The sequence below is a fragment of the Rhamphochromis longiceps genome, linkage group LG4 (assembly GCF_057381845.1).
Source record: "Rhamphochromis longiceps isolate RC_006_pf linkage group LG4, R_longiceps_female_GT1.1, whole genome shotgun sequence".
Lineage (NCBI taxonomy): Eukaryota > Metazoa > Chordata > Actinopteri > Cichliformes > Cichlidae > Rhamphochromis > Rhamphochromis longiceps.
In genome coordinates, this window is record NC_140560.1 from 4,598,999 (window position 1) to 4,615,351 (window position 16,353).

Below are 16,353 nucleotides of genomic sequence, written 5' to 3' on the forward strand. Positions count from 1 at the left end.
TGTTCTTTAAGCCAGTAACCGTTGTTAGCTAGAAATGAGAAATTTGTTTAATGGAATTCTTTTAAGTAATGAATTAATTATTTACTTTTGGATCAATTACAATCTAAGATTTGCCACCACACCTGCTGCCCTTATCAATGTAAGATTAGACAACTAAAGGCCTGGCCTGTGTTGTGGGGCTAAGCAAACCTTTACCCTTTAATTGGAAAACTGTGTCATTCTTCTATTAAATCTGTTAGATACTGAAAGTACTGACATGAATAAAAATTGCAAATTCTTGTATAACATTAACTTATTACAGTTCACATACATCTTGTTATGGAGTTGATGATTTGTAACCATTTGACCTTTCTTTTATCCTTTTGCCTGCAGAGAGAGATCCTTCTGGATCGTCAAGTACAACAAATTACAAACAGGATTATTCAACAGTCATCTTGTGAATGCCTTTGAGGAATATGCTACTTGTCTACTATTCAACCCATCAGAAACAGCTAGGAGGAAGGACATGTAAACAAGCATGTTTGCCATGGATTCATAGAGTGCATATTTGTCTCATGAGGTCTGACTCTGGAACAAGGCTACATGTTTTTCTTCAGAGCATGAAAGCGCTGCAGCCCAGTTGGTAATCATCTGAACATGAAACATCTCCTGCTTTGTGAAGACACGAGTCTGGAAAGAGGCATGACATTCTGTTTGATTAAAAATCCATTTCCTCATTTTTAAAAGTAAAGTCTTCATTTCTGTGTTTGTTTTGTTTTTTTCATATTACAAGGGAAGGCCAAATATTATTATACACAAATTAAACTGAATGTTGAACGCTCCAGTGTTGGATGACTCCAATTTTGGCATACATTTTGCAAAGTGACACACACAACTTCTCTGTATATTGAATTTACAAGCTTTCCATTTTGGCATGTATTCCTTACCATGTAAAGAAAGTCTTTTTCTTCTGGTCTACATGTCGGATGTACAATGCAGCAACATTATGAAAAGCTTACTCATGACAACTTTATAGTCTTTCTTGGCTCATGTTTTTTTGTTTTCTTTTTCTTTTTGTATGAAATAATGAGTCTTAGAATGATATGGCACAAGACCTCCGCCCTGCCGACAGGGCGCAGGTTTTCAAAAACTGAAAACATCTTATTGGCCGTTGTTAGACTTAGAGATATGACATCATCAAGGATAACACTCTCACCTCAGGGGGACATGTATAGGATCAGTATATCCATTTATCCATCATAATGTTTTGAAGGACTACCCTTACAATGGTCCTGTAATGGACCATCAAAGTTTTCCATAAATTTATTGGTGACACAGACTGAAAACTCTTCTATAATCTCTCTTGTGATTCTGGAGGAGCTTTCCAAAACCGAATCATAATTCCTTTGAGCTTCTTCATAAAATTCAGTTTTGGGGTTGAAGCTTCTAACAAGAAAGACCCATACAATCTGAAGATGTGGGGTCTTTAAAGGTGGACTTTAGGTGATTTAGGAAGAAAAAAGCACCAGATTTAAGCACATTATGGAAATTGTTTGATCACGCATCTTTAGACAGGAAGTCTGGAGATTTTATTCTGCCTTTTATAAGTTTTCAGCCTGAAAACATGGCTGCTTACCAAAAGTCAGAACTATTGTACTCTTTACCCTCTGAGGCCCAAGTAATCACCCTATACTATCAGAATATGTAATATTTGTTCATTTTTTCTAGCAATAAGGGGACAAAGAACATATTGGTTCTAACCGACACATCAAAATGTGTTGACGTTTGTCAAAAAAACCCCTGTTTTTCTTGTCTACAAAACTTAGGGTTTGGGGCTTAGATCTCAGATGGTTAATGTACAATAGGTTGCTGTAGAGCCACATAGGGGTAGGATTAGGGATGAAATGCATTTTAGCAACATGCTCAACAGGTATAGTTGCAGAAACGAGATGAAATTACCTTCTAAATCAATTCTTACTAAGATCGCATTTACGTTTGATCCAAAATGTAAAACATTTTGCTTTTACAGTTCATTAGTTCTCAGATTTCTCTTTGGACATACCAAATAAGTGACCAAAGAGACATAGAGGCTAATCTCGGTGGGCTCTTTTAGTCCTCTGTGTACATGAATACCAAAAACCTGTTTTAAGGGCAAGTGTTTGACCTTGCCTTGACTGATGGATTTATAGTAATGGCATGTCCACTTCTAACCTTTCACATATTGTCCTCATTGGATCGTCCTTGCGCCTGGATGTCACATCGCTCAGTCTAGCTTTCAGCAGTTCAGCATAGCAACTGCTCAGTCTCTTTCGTAACATGAGGCATGGCGTGCCCAACACAAAGCAGCATGCTAGGAAACCTATAGAAGCACACATGCATGTCAAACAACTCCGTGAATAAGTAAGCCATCAGGTCAGTGGACCAGAGAGTCTCTAAATATGGGACAACTGGACTGAACTGCACCAGACAGGACACGACCGGTTCAGACCAGACCGGAGCGATCGAAATGAGAGAGAGAGAATCTGTGTTGATTTATTTTGTCCATGTTGCTGTGGAGGGCCATGAGCAGAAGAAAGAGGGGTGGGTGTTGGGACTTCAAACAGCAGCCGAGGTCTCTGGTACCAAGTGGTGACGGCAACATCAAAGTGTTGTTGTGGAAGAAAAGTCACATCTACAATTGTTGTGTCTGGCTCTGCACTTCCACAGCTGGAGCATACTCACATTTACTTTTGATTACTAATGTGTGTAGTCATTGGCCGAGAAAAGCGATCACATGATCTGCTATAAGAACATATCCTCCATGACCCATCACCACCAGTCATTCACACAGTGTGATGCACCCAACACGAGTGTAGTCGTTTAAAAGTATTCTTTCTTTCTTTCTTTCTTTCTTTCTTTCTTTCTTTCTTTCTTTCTTTCTTTCTTTCTTTCTTTCTTTCGTCAGCACCAATATGGACTGCAGGAGAAAGTGCAGGGTAAGAGAAATAAATGAGCTCATTCCCTGTGTAAAATGTGCCCTGGAGGGGTCAGTATTGCATTTTCCCACGTATTTGTAAACAGCTTACACAAGGGCTTGTTTAATAATTATTCATCTGTGCCAAAAGGTTTAGCATGTCATCCTCTTAAAAATAGACAAATGGTCTCCTAATTCCCAGAATATTTGACTGGATAAACCCAAATGTTCCTTTAAAACTACAGTACTTTATATAATATGCGGATGCATGAATCCACTTCAGTACAATAAATAGGAGTGCCAATTAAACAATCTGGTTGACTTGATCTCATCCATGCTATGCAAGTTAATACTCTTTATGTTATGTGAATGGACCTTGCAGAACCACTTTTGATGAGTGCAATAAAGCTTGGGAAGGACTTTAGGAATAAGGTAAAGCGGAGTTGGCAATAAGCAAGTGGTCATGTGCAAGGACATATGAAGTGACCTCATGCAATGGTTCAATTCTCTATAGATAAAAATGCCTCAATGCTAAATATATACTGTATACATATACAGTATATATATATATTTATATATCCAGCCTCAGTAACTAAATCTGTGTTGTCTGGCGTCTCTAAACCCATTTATGTTTCTATTAACTTTCACAATAAAACTTAGTCAGGACTTTATTTCTTAACATAAAGGCCAGACTGACAAATTTCTTTACACCCAAGGTAAAAGGTAAGTACAATGGATCTCTTGCTCTCTCTATCATGCTGTTAATGTCACATCATGATCTCTGCTAGTCATGCTTTTGATGAAATATGACTTTCCTTTTCTTCATTGTCAGATATATTGTTACTGGGAATCACCGAATTTCCCAGAGGAACCCACCCGAGGGATTAATAAAGTTTTATCTTATCTCCTCTTATCTTATCTCAACAATTGTATCTCAGCTTTAAAACTTGTTACCCTGAGCTCAGGGACCTGGATGCTGAATGCCAACAAGTAGCCTGTTAATCTTGGGAATCTAATCAGATCCAGTCAACATGACTGGCGGTTTGAGAAACACCTCAGCAACCCTGATTTTATCTACTTTGTTGTTTAACTGCAGCCTTCGGGTAAATTTATCATCAACACTGTTTCATACAACGAGCTCTATCTTCTACATTTGAAAAGTTGGTTAATCATCACCAGTAGAGACGCCAGACAACATTACAGCTCAAAGGTAACATTACACTGGATTACATTAGTCTTCCTGTCCTTAACATATTCACTGTCTATCCTTCCACCCCCACCCCCCCACTCCCGGCGCCCTCTTATCGGTCAAGGCCTATGAGGAGCTTGGTCTTCTCTTCCTCTTTCTTGCTCTCATTTTTCAGATCAGCAAACACCTGGGTAAAGAAGTGTGGGTCGGTGTTGATCTGGAGCATCTTGCCACTCATGCGGTTGATGATGTCCAGGCAGCGGTCCCAGAAGGCTTCTTTCTCTGCTTCCACCAAGAAGGGCTTCAGTGGGTAGGAGATCTCGTTGCCCATGTAGGAGTAGGACAGGTAGAGGCAGGTAAGCAGTGAGGCCTGCAGCTCGCGCTCCGAGGCCACCTCAGTTGAGACCACGTCGCGGCACAGCATGTAGAGGAAGACCACGTTGGCTGGAGTAATGAAGCCCTGATCCTGCCAGCCCTGAAGAAGGAGGGAGCGGTCCACACTGCGCAGCCAAAGCACTGGATCTGTCGGGGATAGACGCTTTAATCTGTAACACCGACGGCACAGGAACTCGCCCAGGCTGCGCATAAGTTCACTCGTGGATGCCTGTGTTTAGGAGGGAAGGAGAGAAGACTTGATCAAATTATGCATGCGTGAGTTTTTAGTTTTCCTTTTGCTATAGAGTGAAGGTTACCTGAACAATGACTCGTTTTGGCGTTCCAGCTGCAGTGGAAGGCTGGATCCCAGAACCTGTGAGGGAATTCTTTTTGGCAACGACAGTAGCTACGTTAGCCAAGGTTTTGGAGGCGGGCAGGTGGGAGGAGGTAGTGGTAGTGGTGGCTGCTGGGTCCTGGCTGGATGAATAGGATGAGAGGTTAGCACAGGACTGAGACTTCTTGAGCTTCAGGCTATTGGAGGCTGAGTTGGTGGTGGCGGCTGCATGACCATCCGGAGAGCTTCCTTTCCCCCCATCCCCGCTGTCTGACTGTAATTTCTTGGACCCCTTCCTCTTCGCTGATACAGCCACTATACGTTTCCATGGGAGCACACTGATGATTGAGGGACGTTTTAGGGACTTTGCTGCTGCAGCAGCGGCATCCTTGGCATTCTTGCTGTTCTGGACGGCGGTGTAGTGGCCCACCGTGGCCGGCCCATCCTCAAACAAGGCTGCCTTGCGGTAGCTAGGAGACAGCGATAACACTGTACCCATGATGTCTGGTTAGAGTTAGCAGCAGAAACAGGGTACAGTGGAAAGTAGTGGGGGAAAGCTCTTTGACTAGTCTAGACAAAAAGCTTGGAAAGGGTCAGCGTCTCACTTCTGGAGGAGTTTGAACCTGTGAACAAACAAACAACAGAAAAAAAAGCAGCAATATTAGTTCGATTTCATTTCAACTGATGAAGTTTCATCAGTCTTCTCTCAGTAGAGAATGAGATGTAGATGTGGAGTGGTTTATCAAAGCAAAGAATAGACCTAGACGCTAAAGTTTTGCACAACCATGACAACTTAACACTCCACTCGCTGATGAATATTGAACACGAATGATGAATATTTTTTGCCTGTTTGCAAGACCAGAAGTGACATAAGACACTGACTCAAAAGAGAATATTTATCGTTGGGATGGTGAACTTTCCCCTAGAGCGTTCAGTCTATCGCCTTCCTCTGCTAAGAGACTTTCCTCACTATGAATTCAACCATCCAGTTAGATAATTTCATGAGGTTGCTGCTGTCAGCCTTGTCAAACATGAAAAATGAGCTACAGTCTCTGAAAAAGATCCTGGGATGAAAGAAAGGCTCGTAGTAATCGTAGTATGAGTTAAGTTTTCTTTTTACTATTTCAAATGCTACAATCCTCACGTCTGAGCTTTGGCTTGTTTTGGTGAGGAGAGAATGAGGAAAACCAAGAAACATTGTTAAAATCTCCCCAAAACATCTGTAAGTGGACCCTGAGTTAAATGGGTTGGGTTATACACAAACTAGTTTTCCAAGAGCAGAATGAACTGAAGCCTACAGCCATGACAAGGTATCCAGATGAAACACCCCAAATGGCTGCTGGACTTTCAGATAAGACTTTTCACAGTTTTCTCGCACAGGACTAAGGAGAGTTTTTACTTCTCCTTTTGAAAAAAGAGTAAAGAAAGTAACCATTGAGGCCCATTGAGTTTGACTACTGTCGGCTCCAGTCAACCATGAAATGTGGTTGAAAGGCTATTTAAGTCCAAAAAGGACCGCACACACTTTGGTGCTTGAGGTCTTCACACTAGTCTAGAAATGACCCCTTACCTTCTTTTAACCATAAAAAGTGACAAATTTGGTTGAGAGTCCAAAGATATTTTGATATCTTTAAGATCAGAAACATTCTATTTGTTTTAGTGAGGGAAAATGGGAAAACATGGGAAAATGTTTGGGAAAACCTATCAAGATATACTTTCTATTTGTTCCTCTTGGGTTTCCAAGTAACAAAGACCTTGAATATGATTTTAGAAAGTGAGGTTAGTTTTCGAAACCAGAAAGGACACTCTGGTTCCTACTTTGTGAAAGCAAAAGCAAGTCAGATGAAAATGGCCCAAACAACAGTTCTCAAGGTCTTCTTGCTAGTTATTCCTCCAAGGCCCTCAGCTTGGCTAAATTTTCTTTTAACGAGGAAGTCAAATTCATGACATTTCAGTATCTCTTTTGCAAACAGCATTCAGACACTTTTTGTTTTCTTTTGATGGAGGAAGAAATCCAAGCTCCTGGAGAAAACCCAGTGGACAAACATGGTTTTCAAGCTACAGGAAAATTTTGTTGTGATGCAACACTGCTAGCTGCCTGCTAGCTGCAGTAACATACAATAAATATCAATCATATCAATGTTTACAAATCACACATATATCATTGGTGATCATTGGTGAAAAACCTGGATTCTTATCTGCTAGACCATGAGAAACAACCTGTAACCGGCCAGATAGATATTTACACAGTGAATCTGCTATCCACTTGTAACAATGACAACTGAAGAAGCTCCTGCCTGGAGGAAGAGCCTGCAAATGCAGATGAAAGCAGGTCACAAGACCAGCTTCCCCTTTCAGAACACGTCAATAAGATGAGTTTAGGTTAGGTGGTGGGAGTGGGTTTTTTTTTTTTACTGCGCAAATCTCTGCTTCCAAGGTCCACATTGAGCTGTTGGTACTGTATGTTCATTAAGTGAAGAAAAGCACCCCAGAGCTTATGGTTACAGCAATATACCAACGAGAGAAAGAGTCAGCCAACTGCATTAGGTGTCTGTGCAGAAACTTCATAATAAATCGTGCAGCCACACAAATAGCTGGCATTCCATCACAGCAGTCATGTATAAATGGCGCACCTCCCCACATAAAGCTGCATATAGACGGCACTGGTAGCCCCAGCATGGGCCTACCAGTGTTCACCAGCATTATATAAGAACCGAGATAAGGCCACGGAGGCAGGGAAAAGAAATGTGCGCAAGCATCCATCTTAGCTTCAAAATGGAAGCCTTGAACACCCCCCCCCCCCCCCCCCCACACACACACACACACCCGAACACCACCAACACCAGGCAGCATCAGAAGCACACACCGAGAGGCAGCCCTGAACATTAGGAGAAAATGCTTTTTTCTCTCTTTTTGAGCAGGTGGCTGTGTACTGACTGATCCTGCGTTTATCTGAGAATTATTTGAGCGTCTTTAATATTTCATCACCTCACAAGGCTGGTGTTACAGGGAAGAACATGTTTCCTACCTTCTAATTAATCTTCTCTTCTTGTGAAATCCATGTATCCCACCTTGACCTCCCCCGTACCCTCGCTGCTGGGTAAGATCAAAATGTGAAAAGGCTTTCCGCCCACGGAATCCACAACCGCCGGCACGAGCTCGTCCAGCCAAACGGGTCTCGCTCGAACACCGACAGGTCTGCTGCCCGCGCCCCTTCCCTTCAGAGCCTCATTCAGAAAGAGTCTCTCGCTCCTCTGCGGGAATACACACGCAAAGCGAATATGTGCCGCACTCCTTCGCTCGCAGCGAGTGGAGAGATGTCTTCCATTGAGAAGCCCAAAAAACTACACGGTGGAGGCTGTTTGATGCTCACAACTCGCCCAGACATGAATCAAACAGCACGCCGGCCCGCTGGTCTAAAAACCTACATTAACACAAAAAAGCGGCGACAGAGAGAGAGGGGGACAGAAAAACATGGCCACGATAAAGTCCAAAAATAGACGGCAGCTTATTCCCTCGGTAAAGCAGCAAAGCAAAGAGCGAGCGAGACAGGGAGAGAGAGAGAGATGCGGGCATCAGCACTTATTCGGGTTGGATGTGCGAGAGAAACGGCGCTCTCTCATTGGCTGCTGCCTGGATGCTGCTGCCGCCGCTGAAGTCGTTCAGCCTATCGCTCTCCGAGGTGCTGAAGCAGCCGGCCAAACGTGTCGAAGCTGCTGCTGCCGTGCTGTGGTGGTGGAGGTGGTGGAGGGTGGCTGCTGAGGATCAGCGCAGTGATTTTTGTGAATCACTTCATCACAGCGAGTGAGGCCCCGTTAACACCGTGTTTGCTAACAAAAATAGCAGATTCACAGGCGAATCCACCTCTTACAGGTACAACCCCCCCCCCCCCCCCCACCAACACACACACACACACACACACACACACACACACACACACACACACACACACACACCCCTTCCCTTCCATCACAGGGCTAATACTGAGGGATGTACTAGTTGCTCTCTGATGTGTTCACTGAAATATGAATGTGTGTGAAGGTTAGACAGAAAGAACTTATGTTGTATAAATGAGTGAAAGGGGTTGTATAAAGTGCGCAAGCTGAGTAGATAAGAACCATTTAGTCAGCTGACTCAGTCTTAACCAGCTCCTCTCTCAGAAAGATGTTAAAAAATTATTTTCTCCTTACATACACAATCTACATAAATGTAGTGCCCTGGGACTATATTTTCTATTTAACATTCTTAAAGAGACAGAAAGCTACATACATGTTCCCAGTGTGTCCGCGCAGGTTGTGGCTGTCCAGGTCAGGGCTTCTTTGAGTGGTTGAAAAAAGGAAGTCAAATGGACTTCATCCAAGAGGTTTCTTCAGTTCTAAAACCAAATGGTGGAGAGTCCCAGGTATTTAACTCCTAGTAGGGATTGTTCCCATAGTTCCGAGGGTCACTAACCCTATTAATCATGTGAGTCATCACATGAGCCAAGGTGTGAAAAAAGGCGTGGATCTTTATCATCACCGGGATTAAGGGTGGAACCCCAGTAAAGAGATGAGATCTTCCCCCACCTCATCCTGCGCCTGAGAAGGGACCTCAGGACTCCTTAGGTGTTTTGTCCTTGTTTACTGGGATCATGATTTCCTCAGAGCTGAAACTTCCACTCTGATCCTGAAACCACGACTCCTACATTCCTGCTTTCTGAACCGTTTTATCCGTAAGCTGGTTGACATCACTACAACAGCAGGGATGACGTCTCACAATCAGAACCTGGCTAGAAAGCTGAAGCTGGCTCGGTTCACACAGATATTGCTGGTACATTTATTTACTTATTTTTTGCAATAAAAACCATGAAGAGCGTGCTCTTTCCAACTGTGTTACATTGGCCACCCCTTGATTGAATCACAGCAATCTGGCAGACGGCTCAGAACAATCAATGCCCACACGCACAGACTGAAAAACAATTGCTTCCTTAGAGCTATGGCCTTCATCACAACCCTCCTGCTCATCAAAGCACTGATTACTGGAAATACCCCCCCCATCCACACACACATTGCACTTACACATACAGATCTGACGCCGCTGCTCTTTTTTGGCTAAGGAGAGTGTTCACCTAAAATGTCATTTAACACTTAAGTAGCATTAAACGATATCTAAAATTGGAAACTATTATGAAAATAAACAGTGACTTCAGTGAAATTAGGTTTAAGGGTCTGTCAGCACAATTAATCAAAGAAGGCATTATTTTGATGAAGTCAGTGAACAGCAAAATGCTTTTAAAAAAAAGGAAAACTAGTGTAACTCTGAAAGAAGATAATGAGACAATAATCAGTTTGTCAGTTCAGCCAATCACTACCCAGATATTTCCAAAATGTACTTAGTTATGACATTATTTAAAAATGACAACCAGCACTGATCAGGAGGAAAATCACAAACCCTTTTGCAGCCACTTCCCTGACACTCTGCAGCAGACACCAAAACCCGATGCTTCCCGCAGTCTCTCTCCAGATGAAAGTCAGTGTAAAATCAGCCTGTACAGCTGTTTTCCAACAGCAGTAACACTTTTTCATCCATGATCCAGACTCCGTAAAAAGGCAGTGAGCTGGAAAATGGATTTATCTGAATGGCTCTCTTCCCAAATACAGCTCTACCCACGGGCAACAGAGGCCACTGAGTGCACACGAGGAGGGACTTTTGTAAAGCTTCTTAAAGAGGAAGCTTTATCTAAATCCTGCAAAGAATAAGATACACAGTAAAGCACAGCTGATGGGTGACTGTATGAATATATGACAAATAAATCAATATTCAGATTTATGGATCAGATGCTTAATGATTTTCAATATTCTTAAAGGTACAATGAAGCACAGTGGGGATACAGTATTGATCAGCAATCAGTGCGTTGCTGTTGAGCTTATGCTTTGTGGCATGATGCATTCAGGATGCCGAAACAAAGCAGTATTCAGGCTCACCTCTTGCACCATTGTGTCAACTCTCCCTGGTCCTTTGTCCTGTGTCTTGTGGTATAACCCTCAGCTTATTCCACTAAGGTTACAACTTACAATTGTCTTTAATTACAGTTTGTTCAGTGAACAAAACTTTTTTTAAATTACCAAACTGTTGCCAGATACATTTCTGCATCCTGGTTGGTTCCCAGTTGGCCCAGCGACATCTTTTTTCCTTTCCTGTGGCCCCGTAGTTAACCTGGCAATGAGCAGAAGTAATTTTAGGATTTAAATGAGTGTAGGAGACTGAGGATGACACAAGACTGTGTGTCAACAGCTGAATAAATCAAATCACTTTTATTGTCACATCACATGTGCAGGTACACTGGTGCAGTACATGTGAGTGAAATTCTTGTGTGCGAGCTTCACAAGCAACAGAGTTGTGCAAAAATACAATAACATAAAACAAGCAAAATATAAGAATGGCTAAATCTAAGACTAATAAATATATGTACAATATATAATAGTATATGCATTACTGTATAACAGATCAGGAAAGCTTTTAAAAATTTTAACATTTGATTGTTTTGCTTTGTTGAATTAGAAATATTATATTTAACTTATTATTGTTATTATTATTTATTATTTCAGGTGTAATTTATTAATTTTGTTTGTGGTATAGTATCTTAAAGGGTCAAAGCACCCCTCCAATAAAACCTCTGAAATATCGTCAGTTTCTTACTACAGTAAAAACATGTCTTTATATTCGTTTTTTGGTGTTTTCTCTCATAACATCTATCCCATAAATGGTGGTTTGGACACAGTTTAGAAATCTTTAAAGCAAGGGTGTCAAACATAAGCCCTGGGTGCCATAATTGGCCCGGCAAAAGCTCCATTCTGGCCCTGCTGCATTGGAAAACATGAAGGAGGAAAAATTACATTTTTGGACTTTTAACTGTTTAAGTTTTACAGCTTTATTTATTTATTTATTTTTACTAATGTTACACCAAAGTAATCAGGAAATAGATTTAAAAAAATACACGAAAGAGGAAAGTTCCTGTTTTTTCACTTTTTCACAGTGACTTAAACCCCCCCCCCCCCCCCCCCCCCCCCCCATTCAATTTTAGAGGCGAGTCACTGAGCTACACCTTCCAGAAGTTTTTCTAAAATTTGACACGTTTATTTCCGTACAGTTTCTTTATCATGTAGAAACATTGAGATGCTCTGTAGAAATTATACTTCTTATTATTTTAATGTATCTCAGGGCTTAAATATGCAATTAAACCTCTTTATGCTGATAGAAGATTAAAGTGGGATTTGCGTGGTCCATGAAGTAAAATCAGTTTGACTTTCATAAATTTTAATACACTCGTGTCTAATCTATAGATATAATAGATATAGATATAATTTATTTCGAACATGCAAATATAATTGAAATAACAACAGAAAAAAACAAAAAACAAAACTTAAAAATCATCAAGTTTTCATGAATATATCTTTGTCTACAGAATGCGTATGCTCGAAAAGGAGTAGATGAAGTTTACACTTTTCTTGTTCCTACCCCCTTATTTCAAATTTCATTGCTTACAAATCCATATCCAGGATTCAACATTATTTGATCATATATGGTTAACTATGTACAAGTCTAACACATTGAACATACACAAATAAAAACCATTTTCAGCACGTAAACCAGAACAACAACAAACTACATTTTTACATAAACGAATCACCCTGTCTATAACACCCGCTTAATCTCTGAGCTTGTTTTATATCTATGTGACAAACACCTTAATGAACACTTAAGGTTGGGTTACTCAGGCCTTGATCTATATAAAACAAAAAAATGAGGACACAATGAGACAACTCAGTCACTGAGAGGAAGATTTCTTATATTCATGCAATTTATTATTTTTGAACAATCATGTGAATTTTTGTATTGATGTACTTGTCTTGATTTCATCTGTACAGGTGTTCCACACACTAATTCCTCTGACTGTAATGCTCTGATATTTTACATTTGTCCTTACTACTGGCCTGCTGAACACAAGGATTCCTCTCAGGTCATGAGTATTTGGTCTTATTTGGAACAAGTTCTGAATGTTGTGGGGAAAAGATTTATTTGCTGCTTTATACATTGTTTGCACTTTAAATTTGAGAATATTTAATTTGATAAAAAGTGGATTTGATGGTTCCCTTGAAGTAGCTTTATTTATTATCCTTATTGCTCTTTTTTGCAGAATGTATATTGGATAAGTGTGTGTCTTATACGTGTTTCCCCACACTTCCACACAGTATGTCATGTATAATAGAACAATAGAGAGTATATAATGATGTTTGATTTATGAGATCCTTGACCTTATAGAGACTTCGATATTTTGCCTCTGATATGAGTAATGTGGGGAATCCAATTATTCATTACCCATATTATTTCAATTCTTTAAAGCTGACAGGACTTTTATTTTATTTATTTTATTATTTATTTATCTATTGTTTTAGTATTTTTCAGTCAAAAACGACATAACCCGTCATGCAATCCGGTCCAGTACACGCCAACTTCCGGGTGGCGGGGCGTAAAGCCGGAATGTTTTGATTTTGAAGTCTTCTCCAACTTTAGCCGGTTGTTTCAAAGAGCAATTGTAAACGGACATCCTCCACAGACGGTTGATGGACGCTCTGCACAGGCACCGCTCACTTTATAAAGGAACGACTCCGCCATGGAAAGAAACATATCGCAAGGTATTGCAAGGTGTCGGAGAGCTAGTTAGCTAGCGTGTTGCTAACTTTTTCAGGCTATGACTCTAACGCTGCAGTGCGATATTTTCTTGTGCTTTTAAGCGCTGTGTAGACAGGCTAAAAAACAGTCGGGCCAGGCTGCTGGAGAAATACCGGCAAATGGGGGAGAGCCAGCAGTGTAGCAGCTCCGGGGCCTCCATCATCGTCCAGGAGGTGATGGAGGAGGAGTGGAGCGCGCTGCAGTCCGAGGACCAGAGACTGCCCTCACTGTGGGGACCTGCGGGCATGGCAGAGGTCTGTCTCTCCCAGCATATCCTCATTTCTTATTAGGAATGTCTTCTGTGTTTGGATTTCGTTTGTCTCTCATTATTTGGTCATTTTTAGCTGTTAATTTAGATAAAAATCTTTATAATGTGAAAACTGCTTTGGCGTTCACACTGTGCTGCATGTAAAGGCTTGATTACAATCACTGAGAGCAGACGAGAGCTTAGTTGGTGTAATCTGAAGGAGAACTGGTCTGACACTTTTCTTTACAGATGTTGGGTGTAATGAGGGAGTATGATGAACTGGCGGTGTTTGAGGAAATCCAGCAGGAGCTCATGTCTGAAGGTAACACGGGTATTTTCAGTGGAGATCCAGCCTGTGTGATCCTGTTGATTCTGAGCCTCTGTGTTTCTCTGTGCTGCAGAGATGTCCATTATTGAAGAGTACGAGAAGAACCAGCTGTTTGAGCAGCAGTACATATCATCTGTCGTGGAAGGAATGGATGAGATGCGTATTATTTGCCCCATATGTCACACGTGAGTTTGGAAATCAATCGCTTTAAACACGTGACAGCAACAATTGGTTGTTTCTCATTTCGCGATTTCTAACTGGGATTTAAAGCGGTCGACTTGCCTTAAAATGTTTTCTGTCAGAGCGGTCGCACGCACACTTTCTTCTTTGTCACAAATAGAATCTGAAGGCCATTTCACACCGAGTGTGTCATGAAACACTGACATGAAATTCAGAATTTTTGTCAGTCAACCTGAGCTTGCTTCTTAATCTTACAGGAACAACTTGAACCTCAACAGCTTCTTTATCTCCTGCCCCTGTGGAGTTTATATCAACACTAAGGTTTGTCTGCTGAACTCTAATCTATTAAAAAAAACAACTCATTATGAAGGCTTCACTAACTTTAGAAATCATAGCTGGTTGGCACTCTGTTATTGTCCATGATAGCCTTATTTCTGTCAGTTTGCATCGTAAATTCAGTCTTTGTTCTCCTCCTTAATAATTTGACACAGTTTCGTAGGCCTGTGTGTTCTTCCCCTGTCCCAGCAGCCGTCTGTCCCGAGTTTAGATTTAGGCTAAAATGCCCCAAAAGTGACAATCTGCTCCTCTCTGTGTGTACGGGCACACAGTGCTGTGTCAGCTCGATTGCCTTAGTGAGGAGATTCCTTCACAGTGTATTCCCTAGCCTGTTCATCCTAACCACAACAATTATGGTTGCATGAAAAAGAACAGGCCATTATAAAAACTAAGCTTTTAAAATGATCTAAATACAACTACAGAACCTTGCAAAAGCACCTTTAGCTGCAATAACCTGAAGCCATCATTTCCTGTATTACCACCAGAATTTTGCTCTTAAGTTTCTACCACAACATTTCAGTATTTTTTCTTCTTCTGAGCCCTTCTGTTGTTGTTGCTGTTCTTGGATCATTGTCCTGTTGCATGATCTAGTTTCAGCCCAGCTGTAACTGTTGGACTAATGTCCTCACATTTGACTCTTCAGATGTGTGACTCTGTTACTGCAAGGCGCCCAAATCATGACCCCTCCTCCACTGTGCTTCACAGCTGTTATGGCCAAACATCTCCACTTGTAGTATTAAAAGGAATTTGTTCTTTTGGTTTTCCTTGTAGTTCCTTCATATGCAGCCTTCCAGACCTAAGCTGAGCTACTGTGTTCTTTTTAGAGACTTGGCAAACCTGCTGAGGACCAGATGTTTTATTTGAAAACTTTCTTATTAGAATGACTGTACGGACTGTCTTGATTTGAATAAAATAAAAATAGTGTACGTGGCTAAAATATGCTGAAAGCCTGTGAAGGTAAAGGAAGAGGAGAGAAAGTGGAAACATGATGAAATGTCTGCATTGTCCTTAGAAGCAGAGCATCACTCCTGATGTCCTGCAGCATCTTCTGGAGTCCAGGGTGTCGGAGCACATGGAAGACTGCCTCCACAACCCGGTGTTCTCTGTAGCTCCTAACATAGAAGGCTCTCCCAACCTCATGATAAGCTGCAAGGTATGGTGCCCGTTCATCCACACAGCTCGCACGTCAAGTGTCATTAACGTCTCAGAGTTTGAGGTGCTGTCGGTCTAAAACATCCAGATGTTCTCGTTTACTCTCACTTTAGGTTTGTGACTACCTATCCATCGTCCTGTGAACGCAGACGGCTGTCATGAGTGACTCCACTCGTGAGATTTGATTTTGAGTTTTTTGTGCTCTTTGTCTATTTTATTAAATAAAGGCAATTTTGTATATTAAACGGATGATGACGTTTCTTTTCTTTACTTTTTTAGCTCGGTAGAGTCGAGCTCTGATTTTCTCACTTTATCTCAGTCATGATGAAAATAAAATCAAGAATAAAACAAAAAATATACACAATATATACAATTTAGACAGTTTAACATTATTACGCTTGTCTGAGTTTACACAGCATATCATAAATGGCAAAGCTGTCACTGCTAAACTTCACCAAAAACTAGGAGCAAAACAGAAACAGTGTTGGTTTTCTAAACAATAATCGTGCTTGAGTTTTACTTTTTTTTTTTCTTTCATGCTTGTAGAACAAAATGACTGGTTTTAAAT

The 16,353-nt window shown here is 41.1% G+C and overlaps 2 protein-coding genes across 5 annotated transcripts; one reads left to right on the top strand and one right to left on the bottom strand.

Annotated features, from left to right (window-relative positions):
• Window positions 1-716: 716 nt before the first annotated feature.
• Window positions 717-10,408, bottom strand: LOC146670858 (cyclin-dependent kinase 5 activator 1-like). 3 transcript variants are annotated; one of them, XM_085402976.1, is made up of 3 exons: window positions 10,261-10,408; window positions 4,814-5,453; window positions 717-4,725 (listed from the first exon to the last, which is right to left on the bottom strand). In XM_085402976.1, exons 2-3 carry the CDS (start codon window positions 5,327-5,329, stop codon window positions 4,234-4,236), a joined length of 1,008 nt encoding a protein of 335 aa, XP_085259102.1. In that variant the 5' UTR covers window positions 5,330-5,453; window positions 10,261-10,408; the 3' UTR covers window positions 717-4,233. The 3 variants fall into 3 exon arrangements, with proteins under 3 accessions (XP_085259102.1, XP_085259099.1, XP_085259100.1); XM_085402973.1 differs by lacking the exon at window positions 10,261-10,408 and adding an exon at window positions 9,100-10,198; XM_085402974.1 differs by lacking the exon at window positions 10,261-10,408 and adding an exon at window positions 7,859-9,089.
• Window positions 10,409-13,317: 2,909 nt separating this feature from the next.
• rpain (RPA interacting protein) lies at window positions 13,318-16,034 on the top strand. 2 transcript variants are annotated; one of them, XM_085402979.1, is made up of 7 exons: window positions 13,318-13,505; window positions 13,605-13,796; window positions 14,039-14,111; window positions 14,191-14,302; window positions 14,555-14,618; window positions 15,646-15,786; window positions 15,899-16,034. In XM_085402979.1, the coding sequence occupies exons 1-7, from the start codon at window positions 13,434-13,436 to the stop codon at window positions 15,926-15,928; spliced, it is 684 nt and encodes a 227-aa protein (XP_085259105.1). In that variant the 5' UTR covers window positions 13,318-13,433; the 3' UTR covers window positions 15,929-16,034. The 2 variants fall into 2 exon arrangements, with proteins under 2 accessions (XP_085259105.1, XP_085259106.1); XM_085402980.1 differs by having other exon boundaries at window positions 15,649-15,786.
• Window positions 16,035-16,353: the final 319 nt, after the last annotated feature.